Source organism: Acromyrmex echinatior, chromosome 10, assembly GCF_024713525.1.
Source record: "Acromyrmex echinatior isolate Ae372 chromosome 10, ASM2471352v2, whole genome shotgun sequence".
NCBI classification, from domain to species: Eukaryota; Metazoa; Arthropoda; class Insecta; order Hymenoptera; family Formicidae; genus Acromyrmex; species Acromyrmex echinatior.
In genome coordinates this window covers 12,584,481-12,609,587 of record NC_141861.1, presented here as the reverse complement: position 1 = coordinate 12,609,587, position 25,107 = coordinate 12,584,481, and the positions used below count along the sequence as shown (strand labels likewise).

Sequence of the window (25,107 nt, the reverse complement as noted above, 5' to 3'; positions counted from 1 at the left end):
GCGGAAGCAAAGTTGTATACCTAATATGTATACATCGACTGCTAGATAAATCCTAGGACAGTCTCGCTATGGCGAAGAACGCTTTTCAGTGGCAGTCTTTATCGAGTTACGTCGCGCGAAACACTGTATTGGATGTGAGTGACTTCAACCTGTAAAAATATTTTGCCAATAGTGACGGAATATTTTTGCATGTTGAGTAAATTATGTGATTAAATGTTACGTGATTGTATTTAAAATGAAGAATTCCGATGAGCCTCCAGCCAAACGGCTAAAGATTAAGAAGGAAGAGGATAAGGAAGAGGAGGAGGAAGAAAAGGATGACAATAACGAGGAAGAGATCAAGAATTCCGATGAGCCTTCAGCCAAACGGCTAAAGATTAAGGAGGAAGAGAAAGAGGACGTCAGCATCGAAGAGTCCTTCTCGCCGATGAGAACATTCTCGATGAAAAAGAAGAGAAGGAGGAAGAGGAGGAGGAAGAGGAAGAGGAGGAGAAGGATGACGATGACGAGAAGAGATCATATACATCAACGACTTCCCTTTCAATTTTAACAATATAAGCGTTGAGGAGTGCATGGAGTACATGATGGACCTCCTCCACTTACAAAGCGAAGAATAGCTGTTCCACGTTCTCGAAGAGGTGATGGAGGAGGTGGAGAAGTAAAAGGAGGAAGAGGAAAAGAAGGAGGAGGAGGAAAAGAAGGAGGTAAGTAAAAATATTTTGACATTAATTGTCACATTTTGGACGCGGCGGCGGCGGCGGAGTGTGGGGTGGCGACTGATAGCACCAGGGCCTTCCCGCATCTTTCCCCCCCTCCCCATAAATTCCTCTCGCGACTGCTATGCCAGCGCCGCCAGGTGGCTGTATCCGTGGATTCGAACCCCCATTGCTATACTACTCAAAATAATTTTTACTCCAAATTGTCTTCAAAAATTGACAGATTTATATTATAATCTGAAAATTTTTGACAAACATGTTACTAACAAATATTAAATAATGCAAATTTTTGTATTGTTTCGTAACTTCCAAAGATATATAATAGTTTTTAAGCATATACGTTAGATTTTAATATAGAATCGTAAAAAATATGTGAATGAATATTAAAAACAATAGTTTATTTTTCGATTTTCTTCATTAATTGTAATTCATATTATGGTCTTAGTTGCATCAAGAGACGCGCTAAGGGAACGCGAAGCGTTCTTAAAGTGAGATACTGCCAGGTATATTAGATTCAACATGATTCGAAGGAAAAGAAAGACTAACTTCGAGCTCTTACCAGTTAGTGATGTCTTACAAAAGATTGTTTATTTAATTCAGAAGTTATTACAAATTTTTATTACAAAATTTTGCACTATAAAATATAGCAATAATAAAAGATACATTTTGCACTATAAAATATAGCAATAATAAAAGATTCATTTTACACTATAAAATATAGCAATAATAAAAGATACATTTTAAGTAATGGTTCTTTACTATAAAAATAAAGAATATATTTTAGTAATATTTTTCTATAATTTATTAATAGTCCTCAAACTACTAAAAACAATATAATCTTCACTGTTCATTTCTTTTTAAAGAATAATATATATCCACTAACTTTTCGGATTTTTCAACGGTTAAGCGATTTCGTAAATTCGAATGTACAAAAGATCAATTAGAGAAAAGACAATTCAATTTTAGCCGATGCAGGTATTTTCAACAATTTTAGCGCGAGTGATGATAATTGAGGATATAATATTTGTACAATACCCCAGAAAGTCTGCGCTGATGTTACTCCTTTCTTCTGCAAAATCTGAAACATATCTATATTGTTCAGATAATTATTCAATCCTGGTTGATCTTCAACATTTAAGTGTTTCCTTAAAGAAATATAAAGCGATTTCTTTCACATTTTCTTGATGAAGAAATCGTTTCCCCCTGTGGATACAGAAAAATAATTGGGATTAAAATTTTTTTCGGGCGAGCTTGGAATATTTTCATAACAATCATCTGTTGAAATATTTAGTTTTAGTCATTCTTCACAGGCATCTGCTTACGTTAGACTTTTGGCACACATGAGTTTACATACGGAATCAAAGAGTACAATATAGTCTTGTAATTTGGACGCAAATGAATATTCCTTAAGTAATTGCAAATTTTGAGCAGAAATTGTGACTTTCTGTTCATCTACTAGAGTTTGCATTATATGTATTATAAATTCTTTAAGTAACATCTAAAAGCGTCGCGATAGCTACACCATCTTGTTTGGCATAGTAACATAATTTTCTCTACGATTTTTCAGTTCCCTTTCTAGATTTGCCATTTTAAACTCTCTCGTAATATATTACTTATAGATTATGCAAAATCCATCGGTACAAGAGATTTAGCCAATAAATTGGCACTATGACTGTGACAAGTAAAATGCCAAATATTTACCTGTCGGCCCAGAGTAGAAATCATTGATAATTCGTTGTCAGAAACTACGCAATATATGGCAATGTTGAATTTTTCTTTTGCTAATAGCACAGCTTCTTCGACAATATGTTTTAACTGTAGACTCGTTTCCCTTAATTCAGTTAAATTGCAGAATTTAAGAAATAAATAAGATATGCTTTTCATTAACATTAATGATACATACGGTATTCTTTATGTTAGCTGCTGAATTTTTCCATCTATCAATTAAAAGAACTCCTTCAGTACCTTGAATCTTAATTTTTTTATTTATTGAATTTTGATGTATTTTATCTAAAAATCTTTTTAGAAAAGTGCTTTCTCGTTGATGAATTATAGCTTGTTTAACAGCTGCAGAAACTTTTTAAGGCTTCCGACTAGTCGCGGCGACCATGTTGGAATTATGACATCAAAAGTGAGAAATGACGTTAATTTATGTTGCGTATTTTAAATAAAGACCTGGAAAAAAGGAAATGACGAGATCACTTTAAAATACTTGTAAAAATCAATGAAAACTGTTCTTTCCTCCCTCAGTAAATGATCATAAAAAGCACGTAAAGTGAGCCTATATTCGGGCAGAAAACACGACAACTATTAAAATAAGTAAAATATACGCCTTTACATATAAAATTCCAAGATAACTTTAGTTTTTATTGATAATTACGACTTTCATAAGTACGAGACAAGTCACATTTTCATAATTAAGCAAATAATAACGAAATAGCACGCAACATAAATTTCGTCGTCAAAACGTTACTTTTCCACGCCTATATGTTCGACCATTTATCGTAGCGTGACCATAACACACTTGCCTGCGGCATGTCGAGAGTGAATGAGAAAGCGAACTCCTTCTCACACTAGTCGCTTGTTTCACGCGACCGAAAATGCTTTCTCGGCAATTTCGGCCGCTCGGCGGTTCTAGGCATCAATAAGGGGCGGAAAGTATCCTAAATAACATATAAGTTTTAATAAATTGTAGTAATAGTGTACCTCTCCCCTTAATCCAGAATAATATATAATATATAATGTATAAATAATATTATATAATAATATTATATAATATAATATGCAACAGTTTACGAGATATATTTAATTGTTTACGATATATTTAATTGTTTAATATGCGTTATATATTTTCCCTTCATAAACTTTTTTCACTCGCTCTCGGTTTATTGAGATTTAAACGCAAAACATTGAAATTCTCGTAAAATGTAGCCCTCGTAATGACAAACAAATCTAACCCTGAATAAGTTTGAAATGTTCATTAGTTCTTGCAAAAAGCCATTTGTTCATTAAAAACCTGTCTGTGGAAAACTTAATTTCTTCATCTTTGAACATTCGCACAGCAATTTACGGGAGTGATTTTTCTTCTTCAAAAATTGTACTATCACATAATAACAAAATGATTTTTTGCAGTTAAAGTATTAACCGTAAAACATCTTTAAAAAGTGGATATCTTAAAAAAAATGGAAATAATTTCCTTACTATGCATCATATCAAATAGCAATAGTGTGAAGCATTCGAAATCTGACATTTTTCTACGAATTTAAAGAAAAAAGATTATCCTCCGATTATTAGGAACCGAGATAACAATTTTTTTTCAAAAAATCATTGTGGCTCTAGTTTTTAAGAGTTAAGATTAAGAGTTCTGTCTAGCACCAATTTGCCAATGGAAGAATTAAATTTGTTGTTGAAAAATTCTCGAATTTTTGCTGCCGAAAAAGTTTGTTTAAAATCATTGAAAAATTGAAGAACGCGAGCGAGGCAGTGCGCCGAGCTGAATGAGGGAAGCAAAGTTAATAAAAAACGTGTTTTTTAAAAATAAACAAAACATTCAGTTTTTTTTTTAAACTGAAGTTTGTTTTTAATATTTTATGTATGTTTTAAATAGCTTTAGAAAAAAAAATCATGTTTAAAAAGAACACCTTTTAAACATATATTTATTATATTTTATTATATTTTATAACGCATTTTTACTTTCAAGTATTTTGAAACGAAAGCGCAGGGAAAGGATTTTTTTTTCACGACGAACAGCAATATTCACGTCAGTCCGCAAACTCTTGTAGCACTGTCAGTCCGCAGGAGGCTGAGATCGCCTGAACTTAAGAAGAACACGTTTCTTCAGCTTAATGAGTCATCGGACTGCACCATTCAGCCACGGTACGGAGGGACAAGAAACACGCCTACAAGTAATCGGGGCGATTCGGTCAAAAATTGCAGTAAGAGAGGCAATAAAGTGAGAAACCATTTCATCAACATCCCCTTGCGACGCCGCATATAAAGGGGACCAATCTATCAGCCTCAGCTCATACTCGATGTTCTCAAGCCTGATTGCATGAGGTTACGTTACGCGAGACAAACACACGACCAGGGCGATGTGATCGCGGAATAGCCAGCGTGGATGCTAAAATGGTCACTCACACTGATCGCATCGCTGACTCCGCACTCAATCCCATTAATGCTCGATGAGACAAAAATAAGATCCAAGGTGATTGCCAAATTACATGTTAAGCGAGTTGGAGCATCAATTAATTGTCTAAGAGGAAACAGCGACGCGATATCGAATAATAGTTTGGCGTTATAGTCAATTTGACCATGTCGACATTGAAATTAGGCACACGATCGCATCGGTTATACATGCTGCACAGGATAGACATGACTCTATAAAATGTAAGTCAGAAAGTGGTCTACCTGGAAGGCAATATATGCAGAAGACCGCCACCCGTGAGCAAGATAGAGAGACACAGCAACAATGTCAATGAAAGTACCCATCGGCGGGATGCCCAAGCCGATCAGGGATAATTCATCGAGAGATTCATCGATATATAGCGCAACATCGCCCTCGCGGCGGCCCGTGGATCTGTCCGAGCGAACGAGCACATAGTTATCTATTTCGACGAATCCAAAATCGATCGAATTCTGTAACCAAGTCTCCCTGACGGCCAGAACATCGAAACGGTGGAAGGCGATAACATCTCTGACCAACATGCGGAACGAGCGATCTAACGTTCGTTGAATGTGTGCAAAACGCAGTCTGCCATTGCAAGAGACATTCGTTTCCGAATCCGAAAATTGAGATGAATCTGCAAGGAGTCACGCAGGGAATATGTTTACACGTAGGATCGCACAATAAAGGCATGCAGCAATTTAACAAAATAATTATTATTTATATCTGTGCTTGTTCTTTAAACAAAAGCAGAAGCGAGTGACGAACAAACAATAACGATATAACGACTAGATTTGAACATAAAATTATGGCGTGAAATATTATGGCAAAATTATGGCTATAAAAATTACGCAGTGATAAAATATTACAAGAATGTAATGAAAAACACACAACTAACACAGTACAAACGCACTAATAAAATAACGAAAACGCAGAAAAATCACTCACTCAGAAATACATTCTATTCGCCGACCAGCATTCGTGAAAACGTTAAAAGTAAAAAAATTAGAAGATAAAAAACTGAAGTGTAGCAATAAGCACCAATGACTATAATACGATGAAAAATGTGCAGCGAGCATAAGTAAAGGCAGCACTTTTCACAAGAGAGAACACAGAAATTGAACAAGAAAGTGAAATCAGAGCGGAGTGACGAGCAGAGATGTTGATAGCACGATATTATTTGATATTATGATGCATATTAACGGAATTATCCATTTTTTATACAAAAAAAAGATACTTTTCAAACTCATTTTATAATAGCTAACTGCAAAACATTGTTTTGTTACTAAATGTAATAGTGTAACTCTTGAAGAAGAAAAACCCCTGTAAATTATTGTGCGACTGCTCAAAGATGTGAGTAATTAAGTTTTCCGCAAACAAGTTTTTAGTAAACAAATAGCTTTTTGCAGAAACGAATGAACATTTCAGGCTCGTTCAGGGCTAGATTTGTTTGTCATTACGAGGGCTATATTTTACAAAAATTTCGAAGTTTCATGTTTAAAAAAAAAATCTCAACGAACAGAGAGCGAGTAAAAAAAAATCTTCTCCGATGGTTTTTATTTTTTTTTTGGTAAAACATTTGTTTAAGGAAACTTTTTCCGATGGCGACCTTGACATATGTTATCAAGATCATGACTCTGAATGACCTCCAACAGGTTTTAGTCGTCGTTCGTCCTTCGTTAAAAAGTTATGAACAAATAAAAGTTTCAAAAATAACGTCTTATTTCTGCTATGTATCTCCTAAACCAATGTCGTCCCCCACTTAATTTTTGCAGAGAATCACTCGAGTGCACTCTCACCTTCGACTCTCACTCTCCTCACCCCTATTTCAGAGACGCACGACTCTCACCTTCGACTCTTACTCCCATTCCCCTCCTACTACTGTAAAACCGAAATCTATGTGCTTTGAATACATATAAACACAGTTGAGTATACATACACACTTATGTATATTTATAACAATAATAGATTTATCAAAGCTCTCGAACATTCCTTATATTCAGTAGTTGATAGATTTCTAACACGTCAACATGCGGCTTCACGAATTTCTACGCTTGATTGATAATTACAACGAGTTATTTTCTTATTTGTGTGAGAAAGATATAATTAGATAAAATGTTGAGAGTTTGCGATGTAAAATCAGTCTCAATCTACGTGCTCCTTTATAGGGAGGCAGGGGGGATGAGAGTCGAAGGTGAGTCGTGCGTCCCTGAAGCAGAGGCGGAGGGGAGGTGAGAATCGAAGATAAAAGTCGTGCGCCCATGAAGCAGAGGGGGAGGATGAGAGTCATGCGCCTCTGAAGCAGGGGGGAGGAGGGGTAAAAGTCGAAGGTGAGAGTCGTGCGCTCCTTTGCAGGGAGGGGAGGGGGGTGAAAGTCGCTTCTCGTGGAAAATCATAATATATATTTTAAAGTAGATAGTTTTTGTTTCATGTAGTAAAGAGATTTTATTTTTCAAATTTTTTTTGTTCATAACTTTTTAATGAAGGATGAGTGATGGCTAAAACCGATTCACTCAGGGTCAAGGTCATTGGAGAAGGTTCCCCTCAGGAGTTTTACCTTTTTTTTTCTATTTAACTAATAGATCGATTTTAATATTCCACGTCTCATTTTGTAGGTATTTCGAATACCTACATTTTTCATACTGACTTTTTTCCATACAATCAATATCTTTCATTTTATTAGCGAAAAACGTGCTTTTTGCAACTATTCAATTTTTTTCGCAAGTCTTGAGTCTCAAACATACGCATTTATTTTCTGATGGCCTTTCGAAGATTTTCGTGAAGAGAAATGCTGGTTTATAATTTTTTTCCGCAAAAATTCTTTTTCTGCTAAATTATTCTTGCTACTTGAGTTTATGAAGGAATATATTATAACACGCATGAAAAATCGTAAACAATTAAATATCTCGTAAAATGTTGCGTTTTAACATGATTTATACTATCCTGAATTAATGGAAGATGTACTGTTACTACAATTTATTAAAACTCATATCTTATTTAGAATGATCCTCGTCCTTTATCAATGCTATGGGCGTCCTTTATCAATGCGAGCGGTCGAGATTGCTGAGAAGAATTTTCGATCGCTTGAAACGAGTGACTAGTGTGAAAAGGAGCTCGCTTTCTCGTTCACTCTCGACGCGCCGCAGGCGAGCACATGGACGTGGGCTCGTGCTTGTGTGTATTACAGTGCCGTGCCACGATAAATGGTCGAACTTATAGGCGTGGAAAAGTAACGTTTTGACGACGAAATTTATGTTGCGTGTTATTTCGTTATTATTTGTTTAATTGTGAAAATGTGACTTGTGTCGTACTTATCAAAATCATAATTAACGATTAAAACTAAAATTAGATTGGAATTTTATATGTAAAAGCATATATTTTACTTATTTCAACAGCTGACAAACCGTATGTTTCTGTCTGAATATAGGCTCACTGTACGTATCTTTTACGATTATTTACTGACTGTCAAGGAAGGAAAGGTCAGTTTTCATTCGATTTTTTCTAGTATTTTAAAGTGATCTCGTCATTTCGTTTTAAATTGTTTTTATTTAAAAATAGCATAAAACATAAATTAACGTGTCATTCCTCGCTTCTGACGTCACGATTCTAACATGGCCGCCGCGACTCAGGAGTCTTAAATCGTGAAGATTCTATGACGTTGAATGATATGTTGCATCCAAAGATAAATTTATCTACAGCAACATCTATTTCTTTTATGCTTGACTGAAATGATCGTTTAGGTTTACTCAAAGAACCCCGCACGTTTCTTGAGCGTGACCTTCTAAAATTAACAGTTTCAGATAAAACTGTTCAATTTAGTTAATTTCTATTTCGAATATTAGGTGATATAAGTAATCTTGGTCCCACATGTGAAATGCAACTATGACAGCCTTATTTCGCATGTTATAATAAGATTCATCTAGATATTTTTTTCAAGTCTATAGGATCATCTGGGGTCGAGATTGTTTATAATATCCGAAATAATAGAATTAACCAAGTCTGAATAGTTATATTTCGAAAACTTTAAAAATTTTAGGAGATCGCGCCATTGATACTTTTAATCAGGAATTGGACATCTAGAATTGGAACTACAACTTTCCAAAATATGAGAAGATTTGACCGAGAACCAAAATCCAAAAAACATCCTTGGGTCCTTTGATTCTGACAGAATTGATCGTCTTCTTTTAAAGGAAGATGTTATTTTTAAATCTGATGACAATTTTCTCTTAGAATTTTGTAAATGCTTAGAATTTGTTAATATTAAATAAAAAATATTGGGTATACAAATAAGTTTCCGCCGTTTGACAAAAGACGGTGCCACTAGCAAGCTATGGTTAAAATTGTCTGATGTAAAACATTATATAAGGTTGGACATCTGTCAACAACATAACCTTGAAATACTAGCGATTTTGTATCAGCATCATATATTTTTTTTGTGCGAAAATGCCGAGTTTTGAGCCAAATAAGCGTCATTTGCGGGAACTTTTGATTTACTTCTTTAATTTGAAGAAATCTGCAGCTGAGGCTCATCGATTGTTTGTAGAAGCATATGGTGAGGCTGCCTTAAGTGAGAGAAGTTGTCGTGAATGATTTCAAAAATTTAAGAACGGTGAATTTGACGTCGAAGACAAAGAACGGAAGGCCGAAAGTATACGAAGACGCGGAATTGGAAGCATTATTGAATGAAGATTCGTGCGAAACATAAAAAGAACTTGCACTTACATTAGGAGCGACTCAACAAGCAATTTCACATCGTTTGAAATCATTGGGAATGATTCAAAAGCAAGGGAATTGGGTTCCATATGAACTGAAGCCGAGAAACGTTGAGCGCCAATTTTTCATATGTGAAATGCTGTTTGTCAGGCATAAACGAAAGGGTTTTTTACATCGTGTAGTCACTGGTGATGAAAAATGAATCCACTACGATAACCCAAAGAAGAGGAAATCATGGAGATCATCTGGCCATGCTTCAACATCGACAGCCAAGCCGAATATTCATGGAAAAAAATTCATGTTGTGTATTTGGTGGGATCAGCTTGGTGTCGTGTATTATGAGTTGCTCAAACAGAACGAAACCATTACTGAGGTTCTCTACCGAACACAATTGATGAGATTGAGCCGAGCACTCAAGGAAAAACGCGCTCACTACTACTCCAGGCATGACAAAATTATTCTCCTGCATGATAATGCTCGACCACATGTTGCGGCGCCGGTCAAAATCTATATGGAAACACTCAATTGGGAAGTTCTACCCCACCCGCCGTATTCACCAGACATTGCCCCTTCCGATTACCATCTATTTCGATCGATGGCGCATGGCCTGTCTGAGCAGCACTTCACATCATATGAAGATATCAAAAATTGGATCGATAATTGGATAGCCTCAAAAGATGAAGCGTTCTTCTAACGCGGTATCCGTATGCTACCAGAAAGATGGGAAAAAGTAGTTAGCGTTGGACAATACTTTCAATAAAACATTATGTATCGTTCTTTCATAATAAATGCTTAATTTTTGATTAAAAAACGACGGAAACTTATTTGTACACCTAATATAATGCATAATCAAAGTTACTTTATAGACTACTTTAAATTATTTTTTAGATTATCTTATATTTGTATACTATAGAAACACGGAGTACGAAAATAATACGAAATTAAAGCAAATAACAAAAATATAATATAAAATTTAATATAAAAATATAATATAAAAAAATAACTTTGTATTCAATAATTATTCAACAATTTCAATTATAACTATAATATTTTTCTATAATATAACTTATAAAGTAACCTTCTCAATACTGTGTACAATATTCCATTCATAATAATATTATTAAAAAATATTTCAAAATTATTTTTAATAATTAATAATGATTACACTTACACAAATTTTTATTAGTTTTTATTAGAAATATTCATGTTTTTAATTATTTAAGGCCGCAACATGGACTTATTCTTTTCTCCCAAATGAATTTTTCGACTCGCAAAAGCAAATCAAATTTCAAAAAGTTTCCAAAATTGGAATCTGTTGGAAAAATAATAATATGAATTACGAATATTACGATCAATCAGCAATCCTATTCTATGACTTTTAACGCAAGTTTCGTTTATTTTCATTATCGATTTAGTAATTATCGTGTTTATCGATATAACTATCGTTATAACATAACCTTATAGTGCTATTTATAGTAAAAGAATGCGCACGCAGTAATGAAAAAAATCGATATTACAGAACAATCGGTAACGTGGAGTCAGGAGTCATTCTGGAGACTCGTAGAGTGTAATCGATAAATTTGAATTTTATACGTTTTATAATTGACTAACTTTTTTATATGTTTTTTTATGTATAATATCGTATAATATGTATAATATCGTGGTTGTGTTCCGATAGCTGTGTCGAAAATATTCTTTTTAGTTACAAGATTAGTAGCGCTATAATTAACATAGCTATGTTCCGTAAGAGATCAACTATGTTAGTTACAGCGCTACACCAACCTTGTAACTAAAAAGAATATTTTCGACACAGCTATCGGAACACGACCTATATCTAAAAAAAAAACCCTAAAAATTTCTCGAATAATCCGCTCCGATTCCATCTCTTCTCTTAGCTCTGAAAACAATTATTAGTTCAACTTGAAACTTCTTTGTAATTAAAGTCTCATTATAAGATAAAATTTGGCGCATAGTTCAGTCCCAAAATCGAGGGCCTAAAAACGACCGATTTTTAGGATCATTCTTTAAATATTGATGTAGTTTGTCGATTAATCATTATATAATGTTAAATACTCTTTAAACATTCCTAGAAAACATTCCTAGAAAACGAACTAAATATAACATCACAGCAATTGACTAACTTTTGCAGAGAGGTAATTTATGCAATTTAATAACTTGATGAAACTACATAAATGGGGAACAATGTCAATTGTTTGCAAAGTAGGAAATTTGTGTTTTTGAAGTAAAATATTTGCATTTTTGAAACAGAAAACTTGTATACTTATTTAAAAATTCTCTACTTTAATAAATATTCAATTACAACAATTTGTCTTCTCATCTCATGAATCAATATAGTTAACAAACAATTAAAATCAAATTGGCGGAGAAGAAATTATTGTCGAAATCGACGAGGCTAAGTTTGGACGTCGACAATATCATCGCGGACGATTCGTTAAAAGGACAATGGCTTTTCGACGGAATAATACGCAACACAAAAAAAGTGTTTGTCATACCAAAATCCCGTGACGCACAAACATTATTACAGCTCATCTAGAAATACATCGCTCTTGGGTCAATAATTCATCAATTGTTGGAAAGCATATAGTCAAATCGATTCAATATATCGACATAAAATAGTAAATCATTTATAACATTTTGTTGATCCAGACACAGGCGTTTATATTCAAAACATTGGTTTACATTCAAAACGTATGTGGAGAGATATTAGATTATACAAAAAAGAAGATTTTGTGTAAATTTTAAGTAAATCAGACGAATAATTTCTGATATTCGTGCAACTCCAACTTTGAAAATGTAGTTTCGAGAAAAACGCATTTAAAGTTGCTTTACGATATTTTATTATATATGTTTAGTCGAAAATATTAAATTTACCTTTAGCCTGCAATTTCTGGGCCATAGAACTGTTCTTCTACATCAATGTTTGCCTCATCTTCTTCTTTTCTGCTCGTTCTGGGATGATTCTTTTTATCTCACGAGTTTAGATACTCCGAACCGCTCGTCGGCACTACAGACATGCCTTACTAAACTGACTTAAAACTTGATTTAAAAATGTGAATTTTAACTATTAGAACCATATTTTTAAGACTATAAACTATCATTTAAGGCCAAAAAATTCGATTTTTTAGGCCTTCAACATGGCGTAACCTCTTAATAGAATACTTGTAATAAACATAAAAGAATGTAAAATTATATATATATATATATGTATATGCTATTTTGCATTATTTAAGTGAGATATTCGAGAAACAAAGTTTGATTTGTGTTATCGATGTCAAAATAGTTAAATAAGATATTAATACTTTTTGTTCGAACAACGATATTATTTAATGCAGATCACGCGCGACATTGGTCTCTTTCTTGAGAGATTATACTCGCGTTATGTAAGAACACGTACCTTACATAACGGCAGATATCAATATTCCATCGTATTATTTTTTTCTGTAATCGATGTATTCTATACTAGGAAGGAGGGAATTTGGAAAATCAATATCTCGGTTAGAAAACTTATAATTAGTGTCAAAGGAATAAACGTTACCTCAAACCATAAAATGTACATATGTGTCAATCACTAAGAGATACGACATACAAAAAATTATTTAGTAGGAATTGACGTATAATAAAGTTTTATCACAGAGGGGGAGAGAGAGAGAGAGAGAGAGAGAGAGAGAGAGAGAGAGAGAGAGAGAAATAGTTACATCCAATAATAACAATTCTCTCAATTCGTTGATCGTAGCAGAGGAAAGAGGACAACTCGACTATTACGAGCTGTACGAAGTGAGTTTCTCCGAAAGCTATGGAAACTATATGCAGCCGATATTATGATATCGTTTATAAAATATCATCTCTCACTGGTATGTGGCCATATTTAAAGCCAAAAACAAGAATATTTCGTATTACCTTGTTAACTATAATCTTGTTAACTATACTAATACCACAGGTAACTGACAATACTGATATGATACATTATACTTTTATCAATTTTTTAATCGTCACAGAAAAATTTATCAGGAAAATTACGTATAATTGATACTTTTTTTTACAGATAGCATATCAATTTATGTGTAAGAAAAGCTTGCATTGCACTCTGCAGGCGATGACAGCGTATTTATTATCATTTGTGGCTCTATTGAAGGTGTACACTTTTCAATTTAACATTCATACAGTACGTTTTTTAATATACATATCAAGTATTAGAAACATTAAATATGTAAATATGTCCAAATTAAAAAACATAAGTTAATTCACAAGTTCATTCTCCTTACTATTCAAAAGAAATTACGTGAAAAAGGGCAAATAGGAGTCAAGTGCGGTAATCATTGCGCGAAATAATATACAAATGTAACACAAAACTCTATTAATGCGCTTACATGTTTTGACTCATTTTTGACTTCTTCAGAGACATAAATTATTATAAATATATTATGTGATGACTAATTTATCATAATGAGCTCCCTTCACTTCACTAAAAGAATCTTAATATTGGAATAAAACAGATGAAGATGTTTAAAAATTATGACAAAAAATGATCAAAGATGAATTATGAAAAAAACAACTTTGAAGAATTAGAAAATTAGGCATTAATTAGAAATTTAATAAAGAGAAAAGGAGAAATATATATTATAGACACTCGGAATTGTTCTTTTTGATATAAATCTTATATAAACATAAGAAAGATTCTAATTGAATTGATCTTAATCAGATTAAAGATCTTACTCAACATTTGCTCTGCGATTGGAAAGAATTAAATACTTATGAAGAATACGAAATTATGAAGTCCTATGCTGCGAATAGTAGACGATTCTCTTTGATATATTCTGGTGAGTTGAAATCAATGTAATCGATCTATATTCGCATTATATATATATATATATATATATATATATATATATGTGTATGTATATATATCACATACATGACATAAATTGTTTTTCACAAGTATTTCACTAATTCAGTATGTTGCAGTATATTGCTTCGCAGCGATAATTGTATTCATGTCAATGTCTCTTATACCACATACTCTCGATATCATATTGCCTCTCAATGAATCCCGTCCTATATTACCACCATATCGAGGATACTACTTCGTAGACATTCAAGAACATTTTTTTCAAATATTCTGGCATGCCATTGTGGCCTGGGAAATTGTTATAGCCGGTATAATTGCCCACGATTGCTTGTTTGTAACGTATGTTGAGCATGTTTGTAGCAAATTTGCTATAACTGGGTAAGGAAATCATTTATGTCACGAGCATACAAAGCTATCCCATAAGAGAATAGAAGTAACTCATTACTTGTAACGAAGTTACAGTTACAAGTTACTTTTTTTGATAACTTATTGATAACTGTAAAATTCGTTTCCGTTACAAAAAAATAATGTAATTGCATTACCGTTACAGTTACATTTTTTTTGCTACAAAAACGAATTTTACAGTTACTTTTAGATTACTTTTATATTACTTTTTGTATTTTGAACTAATATATGTATTTATGACATAATTTTCGTTTATTCAGTCTTTAGATAGTATTCATAATTTTGATTCAAAACCGCTTTAATATCTTAAGATGTTAATACGCTTCTGTAATTAGTTTATTTATTATTAAATGTAAGATAACTTATTATTTTTAAAAAAAGAAATTTTAGTCCGAGCTTAATCATACATAATATTTTAGAATTGTATATACAACAAATTTTTCAAACTGCCCGTCAACGAAATTTTCTGTCTTAATCCTTAATACACACTTCTAGGTTATTCATGTTCTACACTTTACTTTTCTTTGAAATATTAAAAGCACCTGGTCAAATACCAATCTCTTTTCTATTCTTAAAAAAAGTTTGGCATCTAGAGAACAAGTTTTGTGCGTTGCCGGCCTTAATTCATGTGTATCCTTTAATTGGCATAACTCCGAAATTTATCTCTGGGTCACAAATGACCCGTGTGTACAGAGTGTTACATTTTTTGTAACTAAAAAATTTTTTTTTCTTTATTTTCAATTAATTTTTGTTGTATTGCGGAAATATTTCACGAATTATTAAAAAAAGAATTTAACCTTAGAATAACATATTATCCCTTAATACATGATTTTTGATATCCTTAAATGTTGTCAGTAATACTATATGTTATGTTATCTGTAATGTTACAAAGAACATTTTCCTAATAAATTATAAGTTTTTTAACACAATAGCAATAATAAAATGCATTGTTTAAAATGCAATACATCTTCAATTTATAACCATTTATGCATATTAAAAAAACGTCATCTTTAGGTTATTCAATAATTAAATTTTTTTTTTGAACTGTCAACACTTGAACTATTTTTTTGGAATGTCAATTTTAAAATATTGAATCATATTTTTCCTTTAAACATTTTTATTTCAGAGTTTTACATTTTTGTATGAAGTGTATTTTTTTCATTTTGTTAACTATACTTAGTTATAATAATTTATTTACAATTTGTTATAAATATACAACTATATAAATACTTTCTAATGATGTCAAAATATGTAACGTAAAAATTGTTTAATCATTTTTACGCATTTGTAAAAGTGATAAAAATTAATCCAGAACATTAATGATCGAACGTGTAGTAAGAGTGCCCAAAACTAAGGTGCGTACTAAGGATTAAAACGCAATCTTAATTAAAACTGAAATAGTAATATAACAAATTAAATTTACAAATAATTTAATGATATATTTATGTTGATAAACATCTTAAAGTATTATGAAAAAATGGTATTATGAATAAAACCTTTCTTTTACACAGCTTCCCCCAAATGACCCCCTAAACCTCCAACTGACCTTGATCTTAACTTTTACCCTCAAGAAGACACTTTAAAACACAAATTTTCTGCTTTAAAAAAAATTTTTTAAACATAAAAATCATATAAAAAATAATTTGTGTTTTTAAAGCAGAAAATTTGTATTTTTAAAGCAGTGAATTTGTTTTTAAACCCCTTTGTCCAATAGGCACGACTTTCCACACGAGGCAAATTTCACTCCTCCCCCTTGCCAAAGGGCGTACGACTTTGTATTTTTGAAGCAAAGACTTTATGTTCTTAAAGCAGAGAATTTGTTTTTAAAGTCGAGAATTTGTGTAATTGAAAATCTTATTCTAACCTCACTTACACGGTTTTATGTCTCTTCATTCCACCGATTTGTTTGAAAATTATATATTCACCAAAATTTTGTTCATGATTTTGACCTCCTTGAGATCAAGGTCATTGACCTTTTCCTTCACTCATTATTATTAAAAAATTATTCATTAAAAAATTATTTATGAATGGTACATAATCAAAAATGGCTCAAAGCCAAGGTCAAGATCGATTAAAGATCATTTGAGGCGGGTTGTGTAAAGGGAAAGTTTTACCGTAAAATATATAACAAATTGTGATATGTCTGATATATGTCATATAGAAGTAAATAAAATAATTTCTGAAATACTTATAGCTGTCAACTACCGCAGCGCCCCTGTAATGATTTTTGACAGCTGAGAAATATACCATTATTTCAGGAATTATTTTAGACTTCTACGTGATATTTCGTCCAGACATCTCAATTTGCCGCATATTTTACAGGTTCAGAATTTTACAAAATAATGTTTTTAAGGAAAAATTAAAAATTAAAGGTAGTATGATTGTTGTATTTTGCTTTTATCAACAAAATGATTTTAAGCAAAAAATAGTACATTTTTTTAGACTGGTTGTACTTTAGCATTTAGACTGATTTTTAAAAAATAACGAAGAAATAATGAGTAGTTTTTTAAAGTAACGGTAACTGTAACGAGTTACTTTTAAAAATCAGTAACTACAGTAACGATAACTTATTACTTTTTTGACTCGGTAACAAGTAACTGCAACTTGTTACTTTTAAAAAATAACTTTCCGTTCCCTGCCCTATAGCATATAATCTTGTAATAAAAGAGACACTTGAAATTAAATGGTATTGATGTTATGCGAATTATTTACAGATTTCATTATGAACACTTGTTTCACGATTGTAAAAATAAAATGGAAATTGTATCATCGATAAACCCTGATGATATTACTATATACTACAAGAGAGTTGCATTCCTCGTACGTAAACATCGCGAAGCTTTAGAGTGAGTGTACGATGTGAATGATAAAAAATAATACGAAATGTAACATGCATATTTGCATAGACGTACGTAAATATGCACACAAGATAAATTAAAAAATTTATATAACTCTTCACGATTGAAAATTCTCATTTGTCACAGATATGCGCAACTTCTTGAAGATACATTTACCATGCCTTTCGCTATTCAGATATTGATAGTAACGATAGGAATGAGCATTACTTTGCTGCAAGTACGTCTGATTATATGATTTTTACAATTTTTAAAACCTATTACACACTCAAAGTGACACTCTACGAAGAAGAGTTCAAATATTGTACGTATTTCTTGTGCTACAGATTACACAGGATAAAAGCGATATCTTAGAAGCAGCAAGGTATGTGTTCTATATCGGTGGCCAATTGATTCATTTGTTTTTTCTTAGTTTCGAAGGACAAAGACTGATAGATCACAGCCTTCAGATACGTGATAAGATGTAAGATGATATTATTTTCGATTTCATTTAAATAATATATATGTGACTAATTATAGATACAAGTATGTTGTTATTGCCTGTATTTCGTGTATTTTAAAAATATCGCAGGTATAAGAGCTTCTGGTATAAAGCATCCATGAAATTACAAAAGATAATCATGCTAGTGATGATGAAAAGTCTTTATCCGAGTTTCTTAAGCGCCGGGAAAGTTTACATTTTCTCTCTACAGAGCTTCACTATGGTAAAGCAAGAATTGTCACAAATATTCTTTCGAATAATTTTAATAACATTTGGTGCTTTTATCTTAAAGGTTCTACAAACCTCGATGTCGTACTTTACGATACTCGCGTCATTTCAATAATTTATTACTTCCTATCCAGCAATTGAACGATGACAACAATGATGATATATATATATATATATATATATTATATATATTTGTATATGTATGTATCTCTAATATTTTACAGTATAATATAATTTTTGTTAACCATTTGCTAATGTAATGTTTGTAATACTTGCTTACAGTCTATATACAAGATGTCTCACAATTACCGCATTTCCTCTTAAGGACTTATTTTTTATGTAATTTTGAAACGAAAATGTCGAGACTACAATATAATTTTTTGAATTATAAGCTAACTTTAAAATAGAAAAATATCGAAGTCATAATACTTTTTTAATTACAAACTATATTTAATCAATTATAATTCAAAAACTATTACTCGACATTTTTATATTAGAATTTTCGTCTCAAAATTACTCAAGAATACGTTTTTTTAAAAGGAAACAGAAAATTGTAAGACATCCTGTCTACGTCAAATTCTACTAAAGATAAAAGTATCATTGTGAAACATGTAATAGATTTCAAAGATTGCTTTCAGAACTGACGCAAGAGAAAAAAATACTCTAGTAATCGATAAAGTTCTCCATTTGAAAGGAACTTGTTAACATGTTAAAGTGACACACCTATCAAGGACTTCACTTCTGTCTAGGTTATATTTAGTGTCAAAGAAATAAATACTACTATATCATCCATATGTTCGAGTTACGCGTCGTTTATTCACGGAAATATGTCGTGCTAGCTGTGAGAAAATCCAATTGTAGGCATATGACATTTGCATTATGCATGACCTGTCCAGGATCTCAAACTATTTCTCATACCAAGGGAGTCTCAGATGAAATAAAAGTCTGAAATGAATTATCGAGGCAAAGTTGGAAATGAAATATTATCACTAAAAACGCATAACTATGAACACCAACTGGAGTCATTATTATGGTCTTGTTAAGAAGCTATCATCAATGTCTGGCCAGTGGCCCTATCAGAAACCAATAACAAAACTATTCTGTATGATCTTGATGACTTTGAGCACGATTTCTGTGATTATTCCACAGGTAATGATTAATCCTTAATACAAATTAAAAAAATTAACAAAATGAGCTCTCTAGATAATAAAACAATCATCAATCAGAAATTTTTAATAATTTGATGCTTAATCAAGTATCCTATTAGAAAGATGTTAATATGTTGAAAAACTATAAATAAATTTATTGCGAAAAATATTACCTTAGTCGTGAGTAAAACCCGGATCTCTTGTACCTATTCCGTACAAGCATCCTAAACCTTTAGACTATCGAAATTTTAGTAATATTTTTTGTAATAATCAGTGTATGTATGGAAATATCTTTATTTCAGGCGACATAATATTAAGGATTATCAATCAGAAATATTCCGGCGACTGAGAGCAATAATAGTACAGAAGTCAGTGCATTTGATGTTCACAATAATATATTTCAATTCTTACATACAATATCGATCGAACGTTTCAGCTCATTTCGAACCATCTTCAGCGATGAAGTAATTATATATGATGTTGTTGGTTGTACATCATGTGATATGTTCTGACAGTTACGCTTTTAAATTTGGAAATGAAAGACTCTACTTGTCAGAATAGGTACAAGAGATCCGGGTTCGACTCACGACTGAGATAATATTTTTCGTAATAAATTTATTTACAGTTTTTCAACATATTAACATCTTTCTAATAAGATACCTAATTAAGCATCAAATTATTAAAATTTAATTTAAAATTATTATAAAAATTGCTTGTCAAATTTAATTTGTGATATTACTACAATTTAATTGCGTTTATAAGTCCGAAAAACCAATTCGGTGGGCAAAATTCAAATGATTACAAATACTGTATATAGGATAACTCCGATATATACGCCGTATCTATCAAAAACTTAATTTATTAAATATTATTTACTATGTTTATAGTAAACAAACTATACCAATAAAAACTTTGTACTGTCTATTATTATGAAAGAAATATTAAAAATTCGAAATATTTATTTTTTATATTAAAAAATGAACTTTTTGAAACTTTTGCATTTTTGCCGTATATTCCATAAGAGTGGGGTATATATGGTTACTTATAGGGAGAGGAAGTACGTACGGCTGATGAAAAATTTACAAATAATGCATATAAATAATGCATATAAATAAGACGTAAAATAATACAATAACTTATAAAATGTTTATAAAGTTTTATTAAAGAATAAGAATGATAAATATGTATATGAAGTAATAAATATTTAATAATTACAATCTTCCTGTATATATGACAAGTGTTGACATAAGGTACATATTTCATGTAATGCGTTTATTGCATTTAGAGCACTGAATTCAATCTGCACACTTTGTATGCTTTAGGCAAATCCCACCTGCTAAAAATGTTGTATATCCCAAACAGGTGAGATATACAAAAATAAACTAAATAAAGAATACGAAAGTAAAGCATTTGTATTTTGCTATACAACATGCTTTATTATTTCTCTACACATGGATCACGAAATAACCACTAAGTCTTTTACACGTCCTACAGTAATCATTTTATGTAGATTATAATTTATAATGGCGCTACTTATTACAGTGACAAATCGATTCAACTCAATACAATTATTTTATTAATATTAATAATAAGAAGCTGAAATCATAACTCAATACTAATATAACATAAAGGCACAAAAAGTAACAGAATAGTTGTGGAAAAATTATTTCCACTCCTTCTATTTTTTTCTGACTTCTGCAGCGTAAATCTCAGCGCGGCGTTTGCCAGAGTTATCCTATACATGTAAGGGAACATTTTGTTCCTTTGACCGGTTGTATCTTTAACCATTTGAATTTATAAAAAATATTGGATATTTATAAAAATAAAAATATGTAATTTGTATGAGCACACCAGAGGTTTTACTTATAATTATAATAATGAAGAAAATTATACTCCTATAAAAAATCATTTATTATTTTTTAGTTTTCCAATGGAGTAATTTCGCTTTTTAATCTCATAAAATTTGTTGTATATGTATTCTGTCTTATGTTGGAATTGCCTAAAATGTTAAATAGATATTCAAAAAAAATTATTTAAAACTTAATACTGTCAATCTTAATCTATAATTTATAAAAGTAATAATAAATAGAAATTGAGCAAGCGTTGTATCTTTAATCTAACTGATAGTGTATTTTTTAACCAGCAATACGATGTCGGATAATTATTTAGCTATCTCACCTCCGATATTAATAAAATTATGCATTAAATGTGATTTTGAATGAAATGAATGAATCTGGCAGAAAAAAAGCGTCATTCTAGTCCCGTAAAGCGAGATCACTGTTCAAATTAGAACACTTAAAATATTCGTTATGTCGTTACTAAAGCCCATCAACTTTGCAGGCCAATCTACAGTGAACCAATCACAGTGAACCAGTCAGCCTCATTATGATTGGTCCATTATAAATCAATAGTCAGAATTGGCTGTCGATCAGTCTGCAGAATCGATAGTTTGATTGAGTTTTAGTAGCGACAATAATATCCTAAGTGTTCTTCTGACACAGATCAACTATGACGTTTAATATCTTGCTTCACGACACTATTTTTGTCAGGTTCAATCGTTTCGTGCAATCGAAAACTGCATTTTTGTATGATAGTTTATTTTTATATATTTTATATATAAAGTTATATATGGTGTAAAAAAACATTAAAAACATAAAAATATAAATAAAATTAAACTTTTGTTGAATATCTTATCTTTATATATATCTTTCATTGGTTAAAAGTACAATACTCCTTGTATCGATTGGTAAAAATACGAGCCATTTCACAAGTTTGCTCGACAAGACCTGTCGAATGGTGAGTTTGAAGAGAGAATCATAACTGCTACTTGAACACATGAGAGAGATAAATGCTTGAAACTCACACGAAGCGTCAAACCATGACAGATATCGTGACTTTATTATTCCCCAAATATTGATAAATCAAATTATGGCAAATTAATTATTTTAGTCTATTGTATTATTTAAAGTAACATAAATAAAACAAATTTTATAGAACTTATTACTTGTTTTTTTTTATTTTCTCCCTTCGATCGTATTCGTCCTCGGCCAATATCTGGATTTAATCTCATAAATTCTAATATAATTTTTTTTGCTTGTCTGTTACATTCATAATTTTTATTTATATGTTTATCAAGCAAATAACCTAACTAATGTAAAACTTGTCAAATGGACAGGTAAAGGTACAATCTTGGCCAAAATTGTTTTCCCCATAGTCTTAATCTATCGTGATATCGCATTTTCACTTGACAGTTACAAAATCGGGTGAATATTTTTACGTGAGAAAATGTGAGAAATGAACGATCTTACCTAAATTAGACAATCGATATCCTGGTCAGAGGCACAACATAAGTGTTATACTTTTGACCAAAATTCAATTTTTTTCTAATGTTAAAAAAGATGTACAAAAGATGATAATTTAAATCTACAAAAAATATATTAGTGTCAACACTTTAAAGAATATTTGACAATTTTTTTTAATTTTTAGATATCAAAATATGATTTGCACAAGAAAAGAAGAAAAAGTGTTAAAATTGGCCATCTTCCCCTACATATAGTACGAGGATCGTTTGAAAAGTTTTGAGCCTCAACATGAAGATGACATTACTCATCAAAATCATTCTGGTACTACAATTATACGTTTTGCACCTGTGAAAATTGTAGCTATTTTGGACGCTCAGAGTTTTTGTTTGATGAAAATTTGTGAGTCTAACTTTGAGTCTAGAAAACAGAAAAAAATCATTGAGAATCGGATCTGGTGAATATAGTGGGTAGTTAAGCAATTCGAACCGTAATTCATAAATTTTTGTTATGGCGATCGTCGATATTCGATCTTTTCCATTTTTACAAAAATACTGACATCGACTAGCATATACTCTCAAAACTGAGCGTCTAAAATGGCTACAATTTTCATAAGTATTTTGTAAAACATGTACGATTGTAGTACCAGAATGGTTTTAATGAGTAATGCTATCTTCATGTTGAGGTTCAAAACTTTTTAAACGACCCTCGTATATAGATATAGTAATTCAGATTGAATTATTTAGATATTGAAGATCTAATTTTGACCGTTATGACCATTATTTCTACTTCTTATTGTTGATTTTTCAAATGTACGATCCAGTAAGATTTTTATTGTTTACTCGCACATTACGTCGCCTAAAATAAAGATGTTTCCATATATACACTGATTATTACGAAGAATATTACTAAGGCCTCGGTAGTCTAAAGGCTTCCCGTACAGCATCTTTCATTGCAAATAATATATTAAATCTATATTGCATTTCATTTTATATCAAATATAATGTATAAATACATAATTAATGTAATGGATGTGCAGGGCTGAGCAAAATACATCATCAAAGTATTTTTATACAAAATGCTAAGTATTATCAAAGCAATCTTTATTTTTATCTTTATTTATTTATTTGAATTACAAAAGTAGGGTATATAGGTGGATTCTAACTCGAATTCTCTGGAGGGGGGGGGCAGCGGATACCCGCGGTGCGAGGGGTACGCGGAGAGGGGAGGGGATGACATTACTAGGCGAAGGGGGTGACATCGCAGGGAGGAGAAGGAACATGTCAGTGCATGACATCACTGGGCAAGGGGAACGACGTCACGAGAGTGTGCGGGGGGTGACGTCGCGGGGGATGATATTACGGTGCAGGGGAGAAGGATGTCCCGGGTGCGGAAAATTACGTAGCAGGGATGTGCGAAAAATTACATCCGCGTCGCAATGATGTCACACGGGATCAATTATTGCCGAGCGCGATCCTCCAGGCGCGGTCCACTGCCGGTCCTCGCTGCCACCGAACGCGATCCTTACCGCGTATTATAAGGTAAAAGTATCAATTCCTGAACAGTTTAGTAAAACATTAATACATAATCAATTTAAAATAGTAAAATAAACGTCGTTTTTGTAATTATTAAAGCTTTTGTAATTATTTGAAAATACAAACCTTCTATTTTCGAAATAACACTGTAAAAATTAATTTTACATGTTTAAAATGAAATAATTTCGAAGAGAAATAATTTTCGAGAATCTGGATATACATCTGATCCAATTACAACCTAAAAACCATGTTTCTAAAGCTGAACACGGTTGTACCTATTTCTCGAACGTATAATCTATATATTATTTTAAAATCAATGTAAACTTGATGAAAATATGAAATATATACAAAATTATTTAAGAATATAAGAAGATATTAATGTTAACACAGTTATTCAAAATATTACAATTTTATTAATAATAAGATCAAATAAAGTATTATAATGCGATTGTAAATGTTACAATACTATTGTATTATAATATTACTTAGAAATATATTAAACTTTATAAAGAAATAATATGCTAAATATATATTAAACTTTGTAAATATAAATATATCAAACTTTATGAAAATCGTATATTAAACTTTAATAATATGCCATGAAATCATATGAAAGAATAATATGCCAAGTTTAGTTAGTTTATGTCTGATTTTCTTTTTCTTGATCACTTTTAATTTTTCCTTTCTTCTTTCAACCT

The 25,107-nt window shown here is 31.5% G+C and overlaps 3 protein-coding genes across 6 annotated transcripts in view; 2 read left to right on the top strand and 1 right to left on the bottom strand.

Annotated features, from left to right (window-relative positions):
• Nucleotides 1-1,271: 1,271 nt before the first annotated feature.
• Nucleotides 1,272-12,508, bottom strand: LOC147908381 (uncharacterized). The gene is made up of 5 exons (XM_087410104.1): nt 12,484-12,508; nt 8,490-8,684; nt 5,176-5,515; nt 2,418-2,625; nt 1,272-1,919 (listed from the first exon to the last, which is right to left on the bottom strand). The coding sequence occupies exons 1-5, from the start codon at nt 12,506-12,508 to the stop codon at nt 1,863-1,865; spliced, it is 825 nt and encodes a 274-aa protein (XP_087266230.1). The 3' UTR covers nt 1,272-1,862.
• Nucleotides 12,509-12,793: 285 nt separating this feature from the next.
• On the top strand, nt 12,794-18,585 carry LOC105143258 (uncharacterized). Of its 2 annotated transcripts, XM_087410797.1 has the most exons (9): nt 12,798-13,549; nt 13,655-13,774; nt 14,312-14,429; nt 14,575-14,836; nt 17,578-17,709; nt 17,848-17,938; nt 18,045-18,181; nt 18,290-18,422; nt 18,492-18,585. In XM_087410797.1, exons 1-9 carry the CDS (start codon nt 13,406-13,408, stop codon nt 18,540-18,542), a joined length of 1,188 nt encoding a protein of 395 aa, XP_087266923.1. In that variant the 5' UTR covers nt 12,798-13,405; the 3' UTR covers nt 18,543-18,585. The 2 variants fall into 2 exon arrangements, with proteins under 2 accessions (XP_087266922.1, XP_087266923.1); XM_087410796.1 differs by having other exon boundaries at nt 12,794-13,549; nt 18,290-18,583.
• A 113-nt stretch (nt 18,586-18,698) lies between these two features.
• Nucleotides 18,699-25,107, top strand: part of LOC105143250 (odorant receptor 13a-like) — a 43,990-nt gene continuing 37,581 nt past the window's right edge. For 2 of the 3 annotated variants that reach the window (XM_087410809.1, XM_087410808.1), the window contains exon 1: nt 18,699-19,576. In XM_087410809.1, the coding sequence (XP_087266935.1) occupies nt 19,433-19,576 (144 nt within the window). In that variant the 5' untranslated portion in view covers nt 18,699-19,432. The remainder of the gene's footprint in view (nt 19,577-25,107) is intronic. The other variant, XM_087410807.1, reaches the window with a different exon arrangement.